Source organism: Myotis daubentonii, chromosome 18, assembly GCF_963259705.1.
Source record: "Myotis daubentonii chromosome 18, mMyoDau2.1, whole genome shotgun sequence".
Classification (NCBI taxonomy): domain Eukaryota; kingdom Metazoa; phylum Chordata; class Mammalia; order Chiroptera; family Vespertilionidae; genus Myotis; species Myotis daubentonii.
The window spans coordinates 18,998,302-19,022,476 of record NC_081857.1 but is presented as its reverse complement, the minus strand read 5'-3'; the positions used below and the strand labels follow the sequence as shown (position 1 = coordinate 19,022,476).

The window sequence follows — 24,175 nt, the reverse complement described above, 5'->3', positions numbered from 1 at the left end:
GGGAAGTCCTCTTGTCCCTTTTGTCCGTGTACCCGGCTGCCTATCTGCCCTGGCCGGCGTGCATCCCCTCGCCCACAGGCTCCTTAGTGGCTCACCTGGCCGCCAACGTCCCGGCCTCTGATACCTGCGTTTTTCAAAGATGTGGGACTGCACCCATTCCTAAAGGTGGAGCGGACAGGCACCTCCACGGATGCCCCGGCCCTCCCCGCAGCAAACCCAGGAACCAGGCCCGCAGCTCTACGCTAAGGGTTACAAAACTTGGCTGTCTGCCTCCTCCAGGGCGCCCCACGCGGTTGGCTTCTGCGGCGGGGAATGAGTCCCCAGAGGATGCACAGGCAGGGACAGTCTGGAGCCTCAAAGGAGACAGGACCCAGGATGCTGGCGTGGGTGCGGAAGCACAGCGGTCCCACCAGGCTCACACTCTGGGTCCAGATCTCCTCTTTGCCCTCTCCCAACCCTTGAGAACCAGGAGCCTCTGAGGAGGGCGCAGCGGCCGGCACCGGGAAGCCAGGACGGCGCACTCTTCACCACCCCAGCCATTCCGGAGCCCCCCTGCCAGCCTCAGTTACCTTCCCAGCCGCGTCTGGAGTTGGAGGGGAGGACACCCTTATCCCCTCACTCCAGGGCGCGGGGTGTGAGGTGGGGAAAGAGGAAACCTCGAGAGTGGAAAGGGGGAGAAGCTAGCACTACTGTGGGGTGTCCCCAGAATCTTGATGGGGGGGGGGGAGGACGAGGCTGCCCGGACCCACACCCCCACACACACCCCCACCACCGGAGCTCCGGGCGGCTGGTTATCCCAGGAGCGCCCCTGGCGCACAGTGACCCGCGCGTCCTTTCCCAGGCCGGCCGCGCGGTCCTCCCGGGACCTCGCCCGCAGCGAGGGGGTGTGTGCACCCCGTTTCCCGCGGTTCCCCGCCAGCCCCCGCCCAGGTCCCCGCAGGCGGCCAGGGCCCCGCGGCTCACCAGATGGCCATCCTGCTCTTGGGGTAGTCCAGCCGCTCCAGGCAGCCCAGGAAGGGAGGCAGCGCGTGCGCCGCGTTGCGGGCCAGGAGGGCCACCAGCACGGTGGGTCTCTGCAGCGGCGACTCGGGGAAAAGCCTCGCCTCCTCTTCGTCGTCCTCCGAGTCGGGCTCGGCGGCGAAGCGCGCCCGGCAGCCGCCGCGGAGCAGCGCCCAGGAGAGGAGCAGCAGCGAGCAGGCGAGGCTGGCGGCGGGGCGCGCAGCCATGTTCCAGGCTGGGGCGGGCGGCGGGGGACCTGCGGCGAGCGCCGAGCCCGGGGATGCGGCTCGCGGGGCGGGGGGTGCGCGCACGCTGGCACCGACCTCCGCGGCCCCGGACCCTCCCGCCGCCGCCGCGGCACCGCCCAGGCCCTGGCGCGGGGGCGCACCGGGTACCTGCCGCCGCCAGCGCTCGCCCAGGGCTCGGGCTCGCAGGCGGTCGGGTCTGGGCGCTGTTTGTCCTCCGTCCCGCGGAAAGTTCCTCCAGGCCAGGCTCAGCCCGTACAGCTGAGGTCTGTGGCTTCCCCCAGAGCCGTGAGGTGTGGCCTTGTCTGCCAATGGGCGTGTGAGAGTGTGTGTGAGTGTGTGTGCATGTGTGTGTGTGTGTGTGTGTGTGTGTGTGTGTACATAACGGTACAACTACAAGAAAATTTATTCTGCTTTCGCAAACCGCAGTCGAAAGTCCTTCAGAGTGATGCAATGTGTCCAGTTTTTCATAATGCACCTATTGACTAAGTGGGTAGAGTTCTAAAATGGAAAGTCACCCAACGCTTCGTGACTATGATAAAGAATCCTTTAACTTCCACAAAGGCAGAATGCTTATATGCTCAGTTCACTTCTATGCTCAATTTCTCCTGAAGTCCATTCTTCAATGAGTAGACCTCAGGTCTGAGTAGACCAAGTTTGAAGACTTGCAGAATTTTACAGACGGATGGATTCTCCCCCCCCCCCCACCCCCCCACCTCTGGAGTGAAAGGAAAGGCCTTGGGAAGCCTGACTCTACCTGCCAACCCTGGGGACCACAGAGCCCAGGAGAGGGGATTCCATTAGATGGCTTTCTTCTTCCCCAATAATCTAAACTAACCCAAAGAGGGAAAATCCATACACTTGGGGGGCCAGGAGATATGAGGAAGAAGGAAGAACACAATTAGCAGGTAAAATGGAATTGCTAGGATGCACTGCTGCAGAGTTAAGGAACAACACAGAGACGCCAGTAATGAAATCCAAAGTTCCTCCTTTGTGGAGCTGTGTAGACTTTGATCAATGGTGTGCAAGGTGGGTTGGTACCACCACACATTCATGAACCCCTATCCCACTGTCTTTCCACTAGTTTTATCCATCCTTCTCTGCAGGTATGAGAAGACTTCACCACTCAACTGTGCCCCCCTTGCTCCCTCAGAAGAATTTACCTTCTTCATCGAACTTCCTCAACACCCCTGTCTCTAACTAACATCTCTCCGCCAACACACTCCTGCCTTGCTGGCACCTATCATGACAGAGTCTTTGATCCCATCTCCTCCCTTCTAGTCCATGAGTTTTTAAAAAGATTATTTTTTTTATTAGTTGACAGTATTACATATGTCCCCCATTTTTTCCCCTTTGAACCCCTCCATCCAATCCCCACTCCACCGCAGGCCTTCACCACACTATTGTCTGTGTTCATGGGCTATGCATCTATGCAAATAGGTTCTTTGGTTGATCTCTTTTGGTCCCTACCACCCTTCTCCCCTCTGAGCTCTGTCAGTCTGTTCTATGCACCCATGTCTCTGGGCCTATTTTGTTTGTCAGTTTATTTTGTTCATTAGATTCTGCATATAAGTGAGATCATGTGATATTTGTCTTTCTCTGACTGGTTTATTTCACTTAGCACAATACCTTCCAGGTCCCTCCATGCTGTCACAAAGGGTAAGAGATCCTTTTTTTTACAGCTGCATAGTATTCAACTGTGTAAATGTACCACAGCTTTTTTGTCCACTCATCTACTGATGGACACTTGGGCTGTTTCCAGATCTTAGCTATTGTAAATAATGCTCCTATGAACATAGGGGTGCATATATTCTTTCTAATTGGTGTCTTGGGATTCTTAGGATATATTGCCCAGAAGTGGGATCTTTGGGGTTTTTAAATATATTTTTATTGACTTCAGAGAAGAAGGGAGAAGGAGAGATAGATAGAAACATCAGTGATGAGAGAGAATCATTGATTGGCTGCCTCCTGCATGCTCCCTACTGGGGATCAAGCCTGCAGCCCGGGAATGTGCCCTGACCAGGAATTGAACCATGACCTCCTGGTTCATAGGTAGATGCACAACCATTGAGCCACACCGGATGGGCCTGTTTTTAAATTTTGAGAAAACTCCATACTGTTTTTTTCCATTTAGTTTCACTCTCTACTGGATCTTCAACTGGATCTCTCTGTCCTTTCCCTCAAGATATAAACTCAAGTCAGTCCTCTCCTAGTTTTCCTTTTTTTTTTCTTCAAATTTGTGCCTCCTTATAACCCTAACCAACCTCTCCATTCTCTTGTGACTTCTGTTCTTGTTGTAAAACATACTACTAAATTAAAAGGCATTTATTTAACGAGCATTTCCTAACTGTCTTCACACCCTTCCTTATCCTCCTTTTCTACCATAACACATACCACTTTATTATATTTATTTGTTCATATGATACATCTTAATTCTCCATGCATTTCCCTCCCCCATGTCTTGGCACAGGGCAGACACTGAGTTTATATTGGAACGAAGGAGTGAATACAATTTGATGCATCTAGTCTTCTAAATGAGATATGGGGATATATTTTAAGTTTGTACACATTTGTTTGAAATGGAAATACATTTCTTTTTCATACACTAAATATTCACATTACAATTCAAAGTTTATTTTTTCCTCTTGAGACTCTTACTGAATTAATGTGTCTCTGCCTAGACAATAGAGATTATTTTTGGTGGGTGTAAAGTGGTCTGGCTCAGACATCAAGATGGGAAATCAGTAGAGCAAGTGCCAGATTACATAGAATTTGATCACACCAGTATACTCAGGGGGATGTTACTGTTATAACTTACCTAGCTTTTTCCCTAACCACTTTGACTCTCTAATATAGTGAACTACTGGAGCAGTTATAAAAGGAGAAACCCTACAGTCTGTCAAAAGCTGAAACTCTAACCTGTTCTCTGTGGATTTCACCCTAGATTGCCACAATAGTCATTTTGATTCTGGTACTTTAACTACTAGGTTGTGTTTGTGTCCCTAAATACTTTCTTTCTTAGCTATTCCCAATCATCAAGTCTTATTTATAAATGTCCATTACTTAATATGAAAGTTAAGAGACACTCCATTTCATTCTTCAACTCTTTTTAATAGACATGAAAAGTCAGAAGCGTTTAATAAGCAAGCTTAAATATAGCATGCTTTTTTTGGTAAGCAATAGAATATCATCTATATGCCAAAAAGTACCATTTGCCTGTTGTTTTTTCAGTTTACGGTTCTTTCTGCGTCCTTCTGGGATTCCCCAACACCTCTCCTCCGCCCCTTTTGTTTTTTTGCTTAAGCTTGAGCTGAAAAATCTTCCCCTGAAGATGGTTGAGCTGTGTTCACATAGTACCTAATTTGATTGGATCTCCTTACTAATTTATAAAATTTCCCCTCAATTCACATTGGGAACAAAGTGCCCTTAATACTCTATAAATACCATCATATGAACTGATTGGGATCTTCAGAGGTCAGAGAGAAACATGTATTCACTTCTAATTACTTGAATTAACATCAATGTCAGTGCTTCAAAGAGCCTACTAATTTCAGTGCCATTTGCTTCTTTAGGGCTTAGCAGCTGCTTTGTGGAGACAAAGGTTAGTGATAATTCAACGCAATACTTTCTAGGGAAACTTATGAATCGCCATGTGTGGCTTTACATCACAGTCAGGAGTGGATGCACTTCTTCTCCCTGCATGCAGTACACTGCCTTTCTTTAGACGCATTTAAAATGACATCTGACTTTCAACAGTTTAACTCCAGGGTGCACTTGGTTGTGCTCATTTTACTTGGTGTTCATTTAGCACTCGGTACCTGGAAATTTCTTTCATCAAATTTGGGGAAATTTTTTTTCTTCGAAATTTTTCTTGCCCCATTCCCTTTCTTTTCTCCATCTGGTATTCTACGGATATGTATGTTGGGTTGTTAGATATCATTACTAGGCTCTGAGGCTCTGTTGATCTTTTAAGACATTTTTCTGTGTTGTTTACTTTGGATGATTCCTATTGCTCTACCTTCAAGTTCACTTTTACCCCTCTGTAATTTGGCTATTAAATCCATCCAGTGAATTTTTTTATTTCTGAAATTTTAATTTTCAGTTCTAGAACTTCTGTTTTTTTCTTTTCCTCTGCTGAGTTCTTCTATTTGTCTCCCGAGGTTTTCATTCACTGAAAACACATTTTATTTTAGTTCAATTAGGATAGTTCTAATAGTTAATTTCAAATCTTCACCTGTCATTTTCAACATCTGATTCATCTCAGGGTGGGACTCTAGAAGATGTGGTCCATTTTCTTTATTTTCATACGTCAGTAGTTTTGAATCATATCTTGGACTTTATCAATGATAAATTGTGGAGGTTTTGGATTCTATTGTTTTTCTATGATAAACATTATTTCCTATGTGTTGGTAGGTAACTTTCTTGGCTGGATTCAAACTGCAAACTCTATTTCTTGGGGGACAGCTCTGGTGGCAGTTCAGATCATCTGTTTTTAACTGAACTACTGTGATTCTCTTTCGAGTGGTTCAGGATCTGTCAGAAAACTGAGCAGGAAGAGTTTGGGGATACCCTCTCCGGCTTCTTCCCTTCTAGGATTTCTTCATTTCTTAGGCATTCAGATCTCCTGCCTTCATTTTCCTGGCTCCCCAGATAAGAAAACTGGAGAGGTTTTCCACGTGAACCCTGGGCTGAGCCTGCCTCCTGGACTGCACTCAGCTTTAACCTAAATGCCAAGGAAAAGGGAACTTTCTTATGTAGCTCCTCACCAGCCCACCTCCAAGCAAGTTGCCCTTCCGAACAAAGTCAGCCCGTTTCTGTTTGCATTCCAGTATATTCTGTTGTATGATGTCCAAGTTTTACAGATGTTTTCTACTGGGGGATAGTCCAGTAGGATCTTGGTCATATTTGGACTCAGAAGTTCTATCGCTGCCTGGGACTTTCAATCTTGGGAGAGTCCTTTCTTGCCTAGGTCAGTGCAATATCTTCCTAACCATTCCCTGAGTCTGCCCTTGCCCCCAAAGGTCTATTCTCAACACATCAGCCAGACGGATACCAGGAAACGTTAAGAGCAACTTCCAGTGTCTCCCCATTTCCCGCAGAGCAAATCCATGAATGCTTTCAACGCCCCACCCTGCCTGTTTGAAACTCCTCATCCTTGGCTTCCCGGTCACGTGTCTGTGCTGGTTTGCATCCGACTTTCCTGACTGATCACTCATTCCACAAACCCTGTTTACCCTTGCTCCTCTGATCCCAAAAGTCGAGTCCACCCTCAAAATACGGTCCTTGGTACTCTGGTTTTTTCTTCTTTCCACTTTCGTCTCTAGAGATTTCACCCACTTCCACACTTTCAGCTAACACGACGCTGAACGAGGCTTTCCCTGTTCCCAGGAGCTGGAGAGCTGGACCCCAAGCCGAAGGCAAGGAGGCCTTCTATGTGCTCCCTACTTGCTCAACAGAGCTGCAAACAGCACTGACGCAAGGCAACTTCTTCACCCTGGTGTCTGCCCAGGTGTGAATAAACGCAGAGCAGAACTAGAGAGCCTCCCGCAGGTTCCAGCTCCCTTTGTGAGAAGGCGGGGCTGATGTAACTTTGCTCCCTTTACGGAGCCCTCCCGCGGGGAGGCGGCGGGCGGCGGGGAGGCGGAACCCTCGTGCGCGCGGCCCTGCTTCCGGCCGGGCGCGGGCGCGGCGCACAGCTTGCGCGCACCACTGCCCGGCATGGAAGAGCGCGGCGACTCCGAGCCCTCCCCGGGCTGCAGCGGCCAGGGCCCGGCCGGCGCTCCCGGCGACGGCGTCGGCGGCGGTGGCGGCGCCCATCCATGGGCTCCGGAGGACGCCTGGATGGGCACCCACCCAAAGGTCAGGAGTCGCGAAAGGAGCGGGGCGCCGGTCCAGGCCCCCAGCCCAGGCGGAACCCCCAGGCCGCGCTCCCCTCCGAACCCTCCGCCCCTGCCGGGCCGGATCGCTGAGTTCACGCACGACCCTCCGGGAAGGGGACCCGTGTGCACACGGCCAACCGCAGCAGTTTTGTTTTCATTTGTTTCAATGAGTTCAACTCTGAACTCTTGCCCTGACACTAAACCCCACCCCCACCCCACTTCGCCGTTCTAAGCCCGAGGTGTAGACAAACCCGGCCCCTCCCACGCCGGACGCCAACACTCGTGGCTCCACTGGAGAGGGTCTCCCTTAACCTCACACGAGCCACGCGGGCGGCGGGTAAGACCCGGGAGCCGGTCATGGCAAAGGGGTAGGCACCAAGTCTATTTTGCCGCAGCGCAGATTCCTAAATGTCTCGAGTTTCTTGGAAAGTTGAATAGGTTCTTCCTTAAAGCATAACTGCTCACTTCGTGGTTGTATTTCTCAGTATAGCAGTAAGGAGGAGAAAGGTAATTCCTTGCTGGCTTCTGCTTGGCAAATTGCTGCCTTGTGCCAGTCATGTCCCAAGCAGTGAGTAAACGGTGAATGGAGTTGGGGGGGGGGGGGGGGCGGTAGGCATCTCAGGGACTGGTCTCATCACTGGTAGAATCGCAGTCTTCTGCTGAGTTGTAATCTCTATATCAGTGGTTCTCAACCTTCCTAATGCCGCGACCCTTTAATACAGTTCCTCATCTTGTGGTGACCCCCAACCATAAAATTATTTTCGTTGCTACTTCATAACTGTAATTTTGCTACTGTTATGAATTGTCATGTAAATATCTGATATGCAGGATGTATTTTCATGGTTACAAATTGAACATCATTAAAGCATAGTGATTAATCACAAAAACAATATGTAATTATATATGTTTTCCAATGGTCTTAGGCAACCCCTGTGAATGGGTCATTCGACCCCCGGGTTGAGAACCACTGCTCTATATAAAAGCCTAAGATGCAAAGTGTCCCTCCATTTCGACAGATGGAGAGTTCAATTACTTGCTATGATGTGTGCTGACCACTAGGGGGCGGCGTGTAAGGAAGGAAGGCCCCAGCCAGCAGCCGCTAGGGACCCTATATCCGTGCACGAATTTCGTGCCCTGGGCCTCTAGTATTTCATAAGTAACCATCTAAAAACAGTCAAGAGCCTGGCCCCTGTGGCTCAGTGGTTGAGTGTTGACCTATGAACCAGGAGGACATGCTTCCATTCCCAGTCAAGGCACATGCCTGGGTTTGGGGCTCGATCCCCAGTGTGGGCCTTGCAAGAGGCAGCCCATCAATGATTCTCTGATCATTGATGTTTCTCTCTCTCCCTCTCCCTTCCTCTCTGAAATCAATAAAAAAAATATTTTTAAAACATTAAAATAAAAACAGCCAAGAAAAGAAAATTTTTGAAGATAAAAGTCTGAAGCATTAACCTCTTCTCATTTTATCTTGCTTAATTTTATCCTGCTCTTCTGTCCCCTTATTCCCCTTCAAGATGAGAAAAAGAAGCACTAACATGGAGATGTTACTCAGTGCCATAAAAGGAAACACCGTGACACGGAGAGGCAGCACAGTGGTTAGGAGCATGAACTCAAAGACACATCGCCTGAGTTTGAACCCTGGTTCTGTCACCGGCTTTGTGATTTGGGGCAAATTGTTTAATCTCATGGCACTTAGGTTTTCTCATCTGTAAAATGGGGGTAATAAGGGTACTTATAGGATTAAATCAGTTACTATTTGGAAAGTACTTGACATATAGTAAGCAAGCACTATGTAAGAATTTAAGAAGTGAAACGCCGGTAACAAGTTTTAAAAACCTCCTCTAGTTTGGTGGTGCTACTCAGTTTTTATACTTGCAGATTTTTTTTCTCTTTGAAGTTAATGGCTATATAGGCCCTAGCCTTCACCATCAAATCTTCCCTTTTGATTTTTCCTCTTAAGGGTCTAATTGATTTTTTTTTTTAAAGAAAGAAAAGATATCGGGTGTTTGATTTTTCTACTTCTGCCTTTTTATTATTCAATTTGAAAATTACTTGGGTCCATCTAGTAACACGGTATCAGATTTCTTGTCCTCAAACACCACATTCATCATACCCTCATGCTTAGAAGTCTTCAGTGTTTCCTTATGGGTAAAATTCAAACTTTTAGCTTGGCCATGCAGTCCTTGCAACCTGGTCCCCAATTACTTTTTCAGTGCTGTGTTCAAGCACGTTTAAGGCTTGAGGAGGAGAACTAGTAACACCCCTGTTCTCCTGTACCTGTACACCTACGATGAAGCCAAAGGGAGAAGGTGATATCAGATATGCACCGTGCAGGTCTGCTAATCCCTCATTTTTGCATTAGTCTTGCTTACCCACCTAGTCACTGACGTAGCTGGACTACCTCAGGCTTCCCCTGCAGGAGTAGACCCCTGAAGAACGTTCCCACAGTGCTGACCAGTAAGTCTGAAAGCAGCAGCAGCTTGCTTGGTCCTTTCTTTAAAATCTAGCATTTAAATAACTCGCTGCTCTTGAGTGAGAAGGAGAGAGAGGCCGGGAGTGGTATTCTACTAGACTTTTTCCACGTGCACATAAGAGACCAGGAGAATAGAGGCCCCCACTACGTGCCCCAACACAATTCTTATTAAAAAATGTCTACTCCTGGCAGATAGGTTTCTTTATAGGCCCTTGAATACGTGTGGCTTATTCCCAGCTCTGTGTGATTAGTTATACTGTTGCGCTGCCTTCTCAGTTTAGTCAAATCATGCATGTCCTTCGGGCCCAACTTGTATCTCCCCTCTATCATAAAACATTCACCAACCAATTCACCGGAGTATAGCTCCTCTGACCTGTGGTGTCATGGTTCTTTAATCCCACTCACTTGGTTTTTACCCACTTTCTGTCATGTATTGTTATTTCCCTAACAGTTGCAATGTGTTTACCCTAATAATTGCAGGTTTTTTAGAGGCAGGATCAGGTCTTACATTGCCTTATAACTCCCACTATACCTAGAATTGAGTTTGATGCTTTCTATATATTTAATAAATAGTTGTTGCTGGAGTGAAATAAAATATTAAGAGATTCTTCCTTCTCTGTTTAACAATTATATTTTGATTTTCAGTATTTAGAAATGATGGAATTAGATATAGGAGATGCTACTCAAGTTTATATAGCATTCTTGGTTTACCTGGACCTCATGGAGAGTAAGTTTTTGTTTATATTGCTTTATTATTTGGGGCCATGGTGGAGGGTTGGGGAGTTGGGTTTGGATATAGAATTACTGACATTATAATAAGCCATTGTTTATGTATTTGCTGTTATCCATCCATTTTATAATTTCTTCATTTATAGTGGGAATGACTGGGTAAAAAAATAAGTAAAAGAGAAGATAAATAAAAATGTAAAGAGAAGATAGCATTATAACTGACATTTGCTCAGCTGAATATTAGGTAGAAGTTTAGAATTTTTATCTTTGATTTTTGATAAACATTTTCCATTTAATGATGCTCTTTCAGGTAAAAGTTGGCATGAGGTAAACTGTGTGGGATTGCCGGACCTCCAGCTCATCTGCCTGGTTGGCACTGAGATAGAAGGAGAAGGGCTACAGACTGTGGTGCCTACATCCATCAATGCTTCCCTCAGCCATAACAGGTGGGCAGGTGATTTTGCTCTTTGTTTAAGAGGTTAGTTCAGGGGTGGGCAAACTTTTTGACTTGAGGGCCACAATGGGTTCTTAAACTGGACCGGAGGGCCGGAACAAAAGCATGGATGGAGTGTTTGTGTGAACTAATATAAATTCAAAGTAAACATCATTACATAAAAGGGTACGGTCTTTTTTTTCAATAGTTTTATTCATTTCAAACGGGCCGGATCCGGCCCGCAGGCCGTAGTTTGCCCACAGCTGGGTTAGTTCATCACATCGTACACTTTTTTTAAAAATGTATTTTATTGATTTTTTTACAGTGAGGAAGGGAGAGGGATAGAGAGTTAGAAACATCGATGAGAGAGGAACATCGATCAGCTGCCTCCTGCACACCCCCCACTGGGGATGTGCCCGCAACTAAGGTACATGCCCTTGACTGGAATCGAACCCAGGACCCTTCGGTCCACAGGCCGACGCTCTATCCACTGAGCCAAACTGGTCAGAGCACATTGTACACTTTAAACTTACACATTGTTGTATGTCAATTTCATCTCAGTTTAATAAAGCATGGTGGAATGTGAGTGGATGACGATGATATGTAACAGGGAATATTAAATTATATTAAAAATAACATGCCAACTTTGATACTTCATTGTTATACACTGCACAACTAGTCTGAGCACACTAGTTGTAAATTGCTATCCTAGCCTATCCTGCTTAGCTGTCTGAGTATAGTGGGAATTTTTTAATGTTCTTTATTCCTCAAAAACTTTAAATAGCATTTTTATGACTAGGGAATCTGGGTGCTATACAAAGCCTGAGAGCCAGAGGAGTTGGCATTTTGCTGGAGGTGTAATCCATGTTATTTACAGAGGGCATATAGCATATAAGGCATAAAAGCTGTCCCCTTTATTAAAGTCTCAACTTTGTAAAGCTGGACTAAACTCTATCATTTACATAGTTAACTACAAATTAGTCATAAAATAGTTCCCCAGTCATCACAGTACATAATCTCACTGCATCCTTTAAAACCACTTCAGTAACTATTTTGACTATTGAGAGACAGAATAATATATATATATATTTGCATTGGCTTATTATTTCCATTATTTATTTTATGGTGTATGTGTATTTGCCAACTCCTTAAAAGGTAGCAATTCTAGGTAATATTTGATATCATATCTGTCTAAATTTCTAAGCTCTCCTACACAGTTTTTGTATCCATTTCCCACTTAGTTTTCCAGCCTTTGGACCTAGTGATCTTATTTACATAGTTTTGGCAAGAGTGCAGACAGATTCCATCACAGAGAGAATCTGCAGTACAGTGGCAGTGAGTGAATGCACTCTGAGCAGAAGTGGTTTGTGACTGGTATTTTCTTATACATAATATATGTTCATAGTTAAAACACGTTGGCATATTTTCAAAGTTTCAGAAGGTCTTTCAAGTACTGTAAAAGTTGGTGTGAAGTAAAATGAGTGGGATTACCAGATCCCCAGCTCATCTGCCTTGTCAGTACTGAGATAGGAGAAGGGTTATGGATTCTGGTACCTACACCCATCAGTGCTCCCCTTGTGAAAATATTGATTGAATCCTAACTGCTGATCTCTAGGAGGAAAACAGAATTGGTAAAGTACCCATATCTGATTATCTAGTGGGAAAATTGTGCTGATGGAGTATGAGGTTGTTTTTGTTTCTCAAAGGACAGGACACATCTTTTTTCTCTCATCTAAAACTACTACTTAGCCCGACCAGTGTGGCTCAGTGGTTGAGTGTCGACCTATGAACTAGGAAGTCACAGTTCAACAGTTCCATTCCTGGTTGGGGCACATGCCTGGGTTGCAGGCTCAATTCCCAGTAGGGGGGCATGCAGGAGGCAGCTAATTGATGATTCGCTCTCATTGATGTTTCTATCTTTCTTTCTCCCGTTCTCTCTAAAATCAATAAAATATATTTTTTAAAAATAAAAATACTACCGAATGCTAATGTAAAATAATTTTTAGCTTACATTTTAAAATACTATATTAGGTTATATATTTGGATTGTATATGCATATGGAAGGTACTGTATAGATTGTTTCTTACTAAAATGAATGTAGAATCATGTAGCACTTTTGTTAAATCACTGTAGAGGTTATGAATACTCTGATTTCCCCAGACCCAGCAATGGTATAAAAATCATATTCATAATTTCATAGAGGTCAAAGAGATCTGCTAAAGATGATCTGTTTAAAGATGAGATAACCAGAGGAATCCTAAGGAAAGCCAGGGCCTTTTTCAGTGCTAAGATAGCAAATGAAGCCACATGAATATCAGAGGGCTTGATGAGCTTCTTCTGGACCACTTTGCCACTGATATTTGTTGAGAAGTGTATTACAACAAAGTTAGGATAATAGAATTTCAGATTTCTGTAATATTAATATTGTGGATAGTTATAAATGGGAAATATCTTAAGTAACTTACACAATGACTTATATCAAATAATGAAAAAAATGTTTTTGTTTTTCACTACTTTTCCCCTGATAGAATCTATATTGTCTCCCAATTTCAATGCCAATTCAGTTTCGTCGGTAAAATATGAAATGCTGAAAACTAAAACCACAGTAGCTGTATTTTAAGCTCATCTATGTTTGTACATAAGTTAATTTTTAAAAAGCCGAATGAAGCCCTAGCCAGTTTGTAACAGTGGATAAAGCATTGGCCTGAGGACTGAAGGATCCTGGGTTTGATTCCGGTCAAGGGCACATGCCTGGGTTGCAGGCTCGATTCCTAATATGGGTGTGCAGGAGGCAGCCAGTCAGTGATTCTCTCTCATCATTGATGTTTGTCTCTCTCTCCCTCTCCCTCTCTGAAATCAATAAAAATTAAAAAAAAAAAGCCAAGTGAAGTGTTTTGTAAATTACAAAATTCAAAATCCAGAGACAGTTAATATATTGTTTTTGAAATGATCTGTAAATCAATCTCTCTCTCTCTCTCTCTCTCTCTCTCTCTCTCTGCTTAGTAATAATCAATGAATCATTCATCCTGTTAAAACCGACTGGATTATAAAGGGCTCTTTCACCCTAGTGCCAGCAAAGGATAATGGATAGCTTATGCAAGGGTGGAGCCTCTCCAGTGACCACTTTATCCTCCAACCCCACAAATTAGTGGCATTTCTCTTGATTTGTGGTGATAAATGGGTACCCTCAGCCATTTTATCTGAGAGAAAACTTTCCCAAATGTAGTGTTGCTTAGCATCTTCCTATTTGAATATTAGTCTAGAAATGTAGAAAAAGGCTCCAATATGCCATATACCAAATTGGTCATCTGCTAATTCAGCAGCTATTAGGCTAAGAGTCTAAGAGCTTTTGTTATTTGGTTTGATAAGGACTCTTGGCCATAGTAATGCAACTACGTGGCCCTCCTTTATAACACCTACCACATTTATTGCTACTTGATATAGATTTGGTTTTCTTTGTTTACTGTTTTCCTTTCCCTTTTAGAAAATAACCTCCATGAAAGCAGGAATTTTGTTCTGCTCATTGCTTTTTCCTCAGTGCATAGCCTGGTATCTGGTACTTGGTATTAAATCAATGTTTGTTGAATGACTGAAAGAGCTCCCTTAGACTACTAAGTTCCTGCAGTGGAGATTTGCTAAATAAAATCTTAAAGAATATAGAATATGCTTAAGTAACCTTCCAAGAGTTTCTAAAAATTAGAATGTCTGCAAAATCCATTTGCTTTCAGATTTGGCACCACTTTCCACACTTTATACTGTAACTATAATACGCATCTCAGGATAGAAAACAATCACAATGCCTCCTAACCTTTTAGTGAAACTCTTTTTCATCATGTCCACCCCCCTACCTTTAATCCCTTCTTTTTCCTTAGTGTCCTGGGAAGAGGACTTATTAATGGTGGAGTGAAGGGTTACTAGAACTGAGTTCCTTCTTTAGAACATTTAAAAAAATTTAATTGACATATAACATATTAGTTGCTGGTGTAAAATAGTAAGTCATTATTTGTATATGTTGCAAAATGATCAACACAATAAGCCTAGTTAACATCACCTTACATAATTACAAAAAAAGGTTTTTTTGTGATAAGAACTTTTAATACTCACTTAGCAACTTTCAATTATGTAATATAGTATTAACTATATTTAGAACTTTTTAAAAGATGTTCTTAATTATGAGATTTAATCCTGAAATGCTACTATATATATATATATATATATATATATATATATATATATATATATATACACACACACACACACACATACATACACACACACAGTATATGTGTGTGTGTGTGTATAATTGTTTAAAGTATTGCATATGTCTCCTTTTTCCCCCATTGACCCCTCCCCAGCCACTCCCACCCCCCAGGACAATGCTACAATATTCTTGAAGGATACTCTATTATTTCCATGTAATTGAAAAATATGTCCACTCTCCAAAAGTATGTTGTTTATTACAGATTCACTTAATGGACATTACTTTATGTGAGGCCTGAAGTTTAATAGCTAGTAAAATGGTTTCTGTCATTTAAATTCCCTGCGTATCTGATGTGTGTCCTCATATTACCTCTGTTGGAAATCTGTTACTGGTGAACCCCAATTCTGGCAGCTTCTTTTAACAGTCACAGCATTTTTTCTCTTACCTGCCACAAACACACACAAAAACTTGCAGTTTATGTTAACAGAATGGCCCCCCACTGGGGTGGATGGTCACACAGGCACTTAATTGTTCAGTAACCCTGCCACCTTGGGATTTTAGCCTCCTTGCTTTTTTACCAGGCAGTCCGTGGTATGGTTCCCAAGGAGGTGGTCTGTTATTCTTGAACTTTTCTTCAGGATTAAGCCTGTGGATGAATACAGCTTCTTGGGCACCCTGGGCACTAATTTAAATTTGCATTGTATTCTAGAGTTGGAATGTGGAGTGTCGTTCTAAAATATCATAATGAGACAGATTAAGCAGTTAATGCCTTTAATTGATGAGGCTACAACATGTGCCAGTTTGGTCACATTGAAGAGGACAGAAGAAGATATCGCTTTCTGTGGGTTGAAATTAATAATTTTAACCCATGATGCATTCTGTTTCAACATTTGAAGTTAAAAGTAATAAGTAATGTTGCCTTCAACTCTCTGTCCTCTGTGTAAATCTCCGGAGCTTACTTAGTCTCTATTGGAGGATCTTACAGAAAGATGAATGCTAAGATTTCTGGAAGGCATTTACTTTAGTTTGGAGGAAGGGCAGTAGCCAAATGGTGTTGCCTGTCTGTTTGCCTCAGACTTGTTTTCACGTTAACTTTAGTACACTTTGGGATCACTCTGTTTACAGTATGCTGAGCTCCCCTCTGAACAGTTATGAGAACATCATAACTGTTGCAAGCATCAAATTCTGTTACTGTTGAACAACAATTATAATTATTATTGACTTTTCTATTTCTTCAGGTGGGGTTTTCCCTTGAGATATAATTAACTCAAAAATATGAAATTCTCATTATATAAGTTATGTTTTTCATATGTGGATTTATATAAAATATGAACTATAAGCAATTTTGTTATCCAAATTATTATTTTAGATTTGTGTGGTGAAACATCTTTACAATACTTTTTAAAGAACTGAGCTTTTAAAAAATGTGCCTAAGAGGAAACTTCATTCTATGGTTTCTAAATTATGATTTCAAACTGTAATTTCCTTCTTCCTCCTCATACAACCAAACAGGATAAACAGCTCAGAGATGGGAACTTCCACTTCATTTTTAACAGTGACTCCCCTCAGCTCTGAAGACAAACCAGGCTTTACAACTCTGAGCTGATTTTCAGATGTTAGGGTTTCCCCCGTGGGTGTTCTGAGTAAGTCAGAAAATGTTTTGCTGTTTATAATCAAAGAACTATGAAAACAAATATGAATGAGATGGAAATTTCTATTCTAAATTTCAATATATGGGCTAGAATTTCCACACATTTTACCTTACAAAACACATACACATATATTCTGATTTAAGTATCATATCTTGAGAAACAGAAGATATGTAACAGTTTTCTTAATAGGTTTTTTCCCTTCCATCTGTGTCCCATCCTCGTCATACTCTGCCAGTTAGGGATGTTTAAAGAAACTTATTTTTAACTTGTGTGTACTGCAGTGTCTTAAGACTGTCATTTTCCATCAGTGCTAAGTGTTGAGGTTGCTAGTTAATATCTATGGTTGCTTCATCGGAGTATCTCTAAAGAAAAATTCTGATATGAAGTGGAATCTAATTGATGTTCATGTAATTTAACATAGGTAGAAATTATTTTTTAAGGAGGGTGTGGATAAAAACATTATGTCCCAATTTTCAAGGTAGCAAAGCTGGTATAGGTACTATATAGTAATACTTGTACTTGCTGACTACTTGACAGTTTGCAATGCCTTTTCATGTATGCCACCTCAATAGTCCTATGTGTAGATGTACAAGTATATTGTCTTCATGTTACAGCACCATTTCTTAAAAAGCTTTGACCTTCAAAATGAGTACAGCCCAGTGAGAAACAGGCACTGAGCTGTATACATACAAAGTCGTGATTACAGTAAGGTAGGGCTACCCCGTGTGCCTCTGTAGGGTAAGACATGTAACTTTGCCTTGAGGTTGGGGAAAGGTGACAGGAAAGACTCGAGAGAAGATGATGCTTTGCTTTGTTGACTCGTGGAAAGGAATTAAACTTTTGCCAGGTAGACATATTTTATTTATCTAGTGAGTTATGCTTGATAACTGGAGTGTTACTATATTGCTGATTTACCTCTTTCACGGCCATTTTAGAAAAGGTTTGAATATGAGGAAACAAACTTAGAAACTCATCTTCTCATCTCACTTCATGCCTTTGTAAACTTAAATGATAGGTAGCAGGTAAGCAGCCTTTTGTGACTGATGTTCTAACAAACCAGTTAGAACTTCAGCTTTTCCAGAAGTTTACTGCTATTTTAAATCACTTAAAATCTCCAGTCATTACTACAGATTTTTTTAAAAAGCATTGTAATTATTATAGTAAGACTATTTCTTTTTTTAAAATATATTTTATTGATTCTTTTTTTTTAAATATATTTTATTGATTTTTTATCAATAGAGGAAGGGGGAGAGATAGAGAGTTAGAAACATCGATGAGAGAGAAACATCGATCTGCTGCCTCCTGCACATCTCCTACTGGGGTGTGCCCGCAACCAAGTTACATGCCCTTGACTGGAATCGAACCTGGGACCCTTGAGTCTGCAGGCCAACGCTCTATCCACTGAGCCAAACCGGTTTCGGCAAGTAAGACTATTTCAAAGCAGAAACTTTTCTTTTTAGATTTTTTTTTATAGTTTCAATAGCTAATAGGATGGGGGAAGAGTGACCATAAGAATTTTTACTTACGGATGGGAAGTAAAAATTAAGGGGACAAATTACACTTTTACTAAATACAGTACAGTATTTAGCATGTTAATATGCTAGTAAATCTTTTTCCAATCTCTGGAGACTTGGTTAGCTTAGTGAAAAAACAACTGATCACTTTTTATTTGCCTTTTAAAGAAGCACCTTTGGAGGTTTCCTTTACTGAATTGTTGAACATGGGCTTTTTTGAGTAGATAATAAGGATTTTCAGTTGGTGATAAACAAAAGGTAATAGTGCTTTGAATACCTAAATATCAGATTTATTATCAGATAAATTATTTTCCACAGTAAGCAAACTGAAATAAGTTATAACATTGATTGCTTGATATATAATGTTACCCCAAAAGTTTTATTTCTCTCTCTATTTTTCTCTTGGCTTTTATGAAGTATCAGAACACATATTGAGAACCATAAAAATATCTATATTCAGATCTAATAATTCCCATACTTGGAAAGACCCAACAAGTATTTAAAAAGAAACAACTACCTTCAGAAAGATGATCTTCACAGCTCATTTTTATTAGCACCTTCACCCCACAAAACCTGGAAGAACTTTATACCAATAAGGGAATGATTGGGCAGATTATGAGTCAATAAAATATTACATAGCCATTTAAAAATAGTAACTATGAACACGATGAGGGAAATATTTATTATAGTCTTTTTTTTAAAAAAAAAAACAAGCCTCAATACAAAATTATTTCACTCTTAAGGGGAAAATTGGATGATGAACACTCATGACCTTTAGTCAGTTCAGATGCACTAAACACTCACTATTGGAGTCCTGTTCTGTAGGTTCCTAAATATAGTTTGACTTTCAGGTCTGATGATCAGGAGAGATGGGCGAATGAAAAAGAGAAGGGTTGAAAGTCGGGATAGCCCTTCCCTGCAGGATTTTCTGTGTGAGAAGACAACTTTCAATGTTTATATTTGAACCTTCAGACATTTCCCAAGTCAGCATTATAGATATAATGTGATGATTGCCTGCCTCTTGCCCAAGATTTTACAGTATTTGATATTATTACGGAGTGACTGTGAATCCTAAATGCATTGTGGCTTGCTTTTCAGGATAAGGGAGATCTTGAAGGCATCTCGAAAATTGCAAGGTGATCCAGATTTGCCGATGTCTTTTACTTTGGCCATAGTGGAGTCCGATTCCACAATAGTCTATTATAAACTTACTGATGGATTTATGCTGCCAGACCCTCAGGTCAGTTTTGAGGCAACTAATGGTAAACAGTGAAAAAAGAAAAATTATGACATAATTTTAACGGTGAATCAAGCCTTCCACAGAACTACCTCTTTCTCTGCAGTATGAAAATTCATGAAAAATAATGGCTTTATTTTCATTCCTGCTATATTTTGTTCATAGTGACATGTTCTTGGTTTTCGTAAGAAAGATTTCCTTTTTCTATAGAGAATTTAATGGTTTCCCAGAGTACTTCATGAAGTTATAGTGCATTTTATTATTTGACAAGTAACTGAGGTGGAAAGTAAAGGCTAATGATAGCTTTAACCAAAAGAAAACTTCTTTATGATAGTTAAATTGGTGGACATTTTGACAGGAATAGTTTAATAAAATAAATGTGTTACCTGTGATGTCTTCACATACTTGTTGGCATCATTAGAATTATTACATTAGATATCTTTTTAGTTTTGCTTTTAAATTACGTTATTGGGGCAAAGGTCCATCCTGATCTTTGTTTTTTATGTTGCAGAATATTTCCCTTAGAAGATGACACCTATACTTTCCGGTGCTTACTTATTCATACAAGATTGGACTTGAGACCCCTCAACCTGCTTACTCTTTTATCTCAGAGACAGTCAGGGTTGACTTAGCTGGTCCCATTCCATAAGTATTTTTCTAAAGTAGAAAACTTTCCCAGATAGAGAATTTTTTGTTATTGTTCAAAAATATGGGGTAGTTGCTCTGAAACTTTCTTATCTGAGACAGTTTAATTACAGTTGTATACAAGTTTATGCCTAGGGTGTTGTAAGTGTTATCCTCCACTCATAGCTGCCTCATCGTTCACTGCTGTTACTGCCAGCTCATCGTCGAGACTGCCTCCCTTTCCCTAACTCAGCCCTCTCAGTCCTTTGGCCACTACCTAGCTTGGAATACCTTTCATATACACCTTGATACCTGGAGAGTTTACTTTAGTTTGATTTTTAATCCTAATAGAAAGTAAAACATTTCTGTAATTGTTTTTAATATTGCGATTACTGTTACATTCCTCTTTGGTTTACTTTAAATCAAAACTATAAATAAGCTCATCCAGAGTGTGACCTTGCATGTCTAGATAAATAAGGACCAGAGAAGTGCTACCCACATGAGCACTGAGCCTTCCTTTCCCTTCTTATTACCACAACCCTATGTCATAGTAGACTGTTACAAGAGAAATAGTGGGGGACAGGGTCCGCCTTAAAAACATCTTTATGAAGTAGACCCATTTATTCCACTTTTGTTATAATATATTGCAAACAAGTTGCCTAAAGTATAAAAATTATATGCACAAAGATGTTCTAAATTGCATTACTTGTAATTGCCCAAATTATAAACCACTTAAAAGTTTAGGGCAGTGGTTAATAAACTTTTCCGGTAAAGAGCCAGGAAGTAAAAATTTAGGCTTTACAGTCCATGTAGTCTCTGTCACAGCTTCTCAACTCTGTAGTTTGTAGCACAAAAATAACAATAGACAATAGGTAAACACATGAGCATGGATGACTGTGTTCTAATAAAACTTTATTTACAAATGCAGGACCATAGTTTGATTATATATATATATATATATATATATATATATATATATATATATATCCCCCCAATGAATGGTACATTATGTGCTCATTAAAAATTAGTAAAGAATATAATGAACATGAGAAAATATTAAATAAAAAAGCAAGATATAAAAGTGCATGAATGGGTATGATCATGGCTATAAATAACACACCCAGAACATAGTAAAAAGATGACAAAATAAATTACTAGCTGTGGTTATAATAGAATGGCAGGGTAGTCAAAGGATGAGTTGGTCTTCAGTATTTCTTTATTTGTGTTACTTTTATAATAAAAATGTTTCTAAAAAGTATCTTGAGATTTATATTAGTTATCTATCATTGCATAACAAACTTAAAATGGCACCCATTTAAGATCTCAGAGTTGGTCCTTTATAAGGGTGCAGTCAAGGTGTGGCAGGCTGCAGTCTCACCTGGGGCTTGGAGGGGGAAGAGTCTGTTCCCTGCTCGTTAGTAGCAGCTTTTAATTCCCTGCTGGCTGTTGGACTGAGGGTCTCAGTTCCTAGTGGGCTGTTGGCAAGAGGCTGCTCATTTCTGCCACCTGGGCCTTGCCTGCACAACTGGTTGGTTCCTCAATGCCAGCAAGGAGATTCTCAGCAAGACAGACCTCTTCATCTTAAATGACATAATCCTCTCACCTTTGCCGTAAGTTGGGTGGTTAGAATCAAGTCATGGCTGATTACTCTAGAAAACCAAAAATAACAAGAATGGAAAATGACAAAAGTAGGGATATTACAAAATGATATAAAAGCGTCATTCCTGGTCTGTCGTAGTTCCTCTTTGAGGACATTTGAATTTCATGTGTTTTTATTTTTATTTTTATTGACAGTATTGCAGATGTCTCCCATTTCCCCCCGACTTTACCCTTTCAAGAAGCCCCAGGCCTTCCCCACACTGTTGTCTGTGTCCATGGGTTATACATATATGCATATATGTTCTTTGGTTAATCTCTTAGTGGAAGGTCTTGGCAACTCTTTTAGATTCCCCCTGCTCCTCCGGAAAGTCTGAAGATGTACCAGTTCAGAGCAGTGTGTGTTTCTGAAGCTCTAGTTGTCAATTTTCAGATCTAAGAATTCTCAAACAGTAATGATTAATTCTTAGGGTTTCTCACACTTCATTCCTTTTTAAAATATATATATATTTCTTTATTGATTTCAGAGAGAAAGGGAGAAGGAGAGAGAGAGAGAAACATCAGTGATGAGAGAGAATCATTGATCAGCTGCCTCCTGCTTGCCTCCCACTGGGGATCGAGCCTGCAACCCAGGCATGTACCCTTGGCCAGAATCGAACCTGGGACCCTTCAGTCCGCAGGCTGACGCTTTATCCACTGAGCCAAGCCGGCGAGGGCCCACTTCATTCCTTTTGAGGCTTTTCATCATAGTGCTAGGAAAATGGTGCATTTTCAGAAAGAAATGTAAAGCTTAGTGTTAGATTTGTGTGTCCTGTCTGATGCCCAGTGGTTCCCCGGAATACTACAAGACTGAAGTGTCCTTCAGGTTGACCGTGAAAGCTTTTTTGCAGAAATTGTTAAAACTGGATGTCCGGGAATGTTTACCCTGTTTCAGAATGTTCCCAGTGTACTTGACCAAAGTTGTTCTGTCCACAGCCAGCCAGATACCCGCTAATGTGAATAAAGGTCCAGAACAGTTTGGAAAGGAGACAACCCAGCTGTATCTGTCTCATTTTAGTGGACAACTAGGTAAAGCGACTTTTTGTGTATGATCAAGGAATTTTGTAATTGCATTTACATTCATGTCTTCTTTTAAACACCTGTGTATCCCACCACCTTCCACAGTAACTGGCATAGCTACTAAGCTCTTAATAAATATTTGGTGACTGGATGAATGCTGCTGGTAGACTTGTTGAATTGTATAGTGGCTTATTTTTTACCTCAAGGCAAAAGTAAAATCCATTTGGACACCAGAGGGCACTGCTAAATAAGCACACAGTTGTCAGACTCTAGGAGCTGAGCCGCTTGAGAAATGGTGCTCTTAAAAGTTTATTTTCAGCCTGTGGGAAATAGCATAAATAAAAATACAAATGAGTTTTATGTGCTTCCACCCACTTTTTCTTTCTGGCATGCCTCTAAGATTACACTCAATTGTCATTGAGTTTGTGACTTGATTCACGCTTTCTCAAAATGCAGCTCTGTCTAAAAATAAAGGTAGGTTGGGGCAGGGGTGGGTGGGGTGGGTATTTTTTCTAGATTATGGCTTTGTTCATATCCATTTGAAATGATTCATTTCTCTTCCTTGCACATGTCAAATTTATTAAAGAAATTTCAGGCTCAGGTTACATAGCCAGAGACTCCCATCCTGAAACACTTGCTGAACTGGCTGCTTACCACTGGTGAAAGACGCAAATTGCTGCTGGAATACACATGCACTGTTCCGTAGGAGGGCAGCCCTCTCCAGGTGGGTTCAGGAAGTGGGGAAAGGGGGCACCTCAGCTTCTCTGTCCTTGTCTGGTCAGGGCACCCTCTACTGAGACCGCTCAGTGGAACATTGGGTGATGTGGGTCCAGTGAGTCCAGATTAATGTAGTTTTCGCTCCCGGCCTAAACACTATGGATCTCTTGTGAGAAACATGAGGGCAGTGAGTGGCACTCCGTAATTCTAAGCTGTAATTAGGAAAAAATAGTAAACTCCAACCAATTCGTGTAATCTGTATTTTTAAAACCGAAACAGCTTTATACTTTAATATGCCCAGGACCAAAGGACTTCACCCAAACTGCATGGTATTTCATCTTCTTTTTCTGAGCCTTTCTGCTCTGAACTCCTCTCTGAGGTCATTTTTTCCATTGCAGCCCCAGCAGGAGGCCTTTTGCTACCACAGCACAGTGGCTCCTGCCAAAGTTTATATTCCATACAGAAGCTCTTTATCTATTTGCTGCATTTTCACCTTGACTGTTTACATGTGCAGAATAATGTCATAGCCTCTGAACAATGAACAGTACAATTTCCCCTTCCCTCAGACCAATAGCTGTTCTGTTCCTTCCCACCCGTCTCCCGCAGCCTAAGCCTCTAAAGATCTTTGAATAAGAACTGCTTGTGCTCAGTAAGGAAAGAGGTTGGGAAAATCACATGACTTATTGCATGGATGTGCTTTAAAAATGGTGCGTTTTCCAGATGATTCTGGAAAACTTCCCCCAAACCATTTTAACCAAAATCAAGATTGGCTTTTTAGGTTTCAGGGTATTGAGTGGAGGTAATATTAGGAAGTTTG

At 41.7% G+C, this 24,175-nt stretch overlaps 2 protein-coding genes across 6 annotated transcripts in view; one reads left to right on the top strand and one right to left on the bottom strand.

Annotated features, from left to right (window-relative positions):
- The window catches only part of COLGALT2 (collagen beta(1-O)galactosyltransferase 2), a 79,112-nt gene extending 77,517 nt beyond the window's left edge, over positions 1-1,595 (bottom strand). Inside the window, exon 1 of one of the 3 annotated variants that reach the window (XM_059673773.1) lies at positions 964-1,595. In XM_059673773.1, the coding sequence (XP_059529756.1) occupies positions 964-1,226 (263 nt within the window). In that variant the 5' untranslated portion in view covers positions 1,227-1,595. The remainder of the gene's footprint in view (positions 1-963) is intronic. The other 2 variants (XM_059673772.1, XM_059673770.1) reach the window with 2 other exon arrangements.
- Positions 1,596-6,923: 5,328 nt separating this feature from the next.
- On the top strand, positions 6,924-22,997 carry TSEN15 (tRNA splicing endonuclease subunit 15). Of its 3 annotated transcripts, XR_009449923.1 has the most exons (6): positions 6,925-7,103; positions 10,242-10,323; positions 10,636-10,771; positions 19,224-19,365; positions 19,874-20,882; positions 21,060-22,997. XR_009449923.1 is itself a non-coding variant. In XM_059675288.1 (5 exons), the coding sequence occupies exons 1-5, from the start codon at positions 6,963-6,965 to the stop codon at positions 22,579-22,581; spliced, it is 525 nt and encodes a 174-aa protein (XP_059531271.1). In that variant the 5' UTR covers positions 6,924-6,962; the 3' UTR covers positions 22,582-22,997. The 3 variants fall into 3 exon arrangements, 2 of the variants coding, with proteins under 2 accessions (XP_059531271.1, XP_059531272.1); XM_059675288.1 differs by lacking the exon at positions 19,874-20,882 and having other exon boundaries at positions 6,924-7,103; positions 22,558-22,997; XM_059675289.1 differs by having other exon boundaries at positions 19,874-22,997.
- The last annotated feature ends 1,178 nt before the right edge of the window (positions 22,998-24,175 follow it).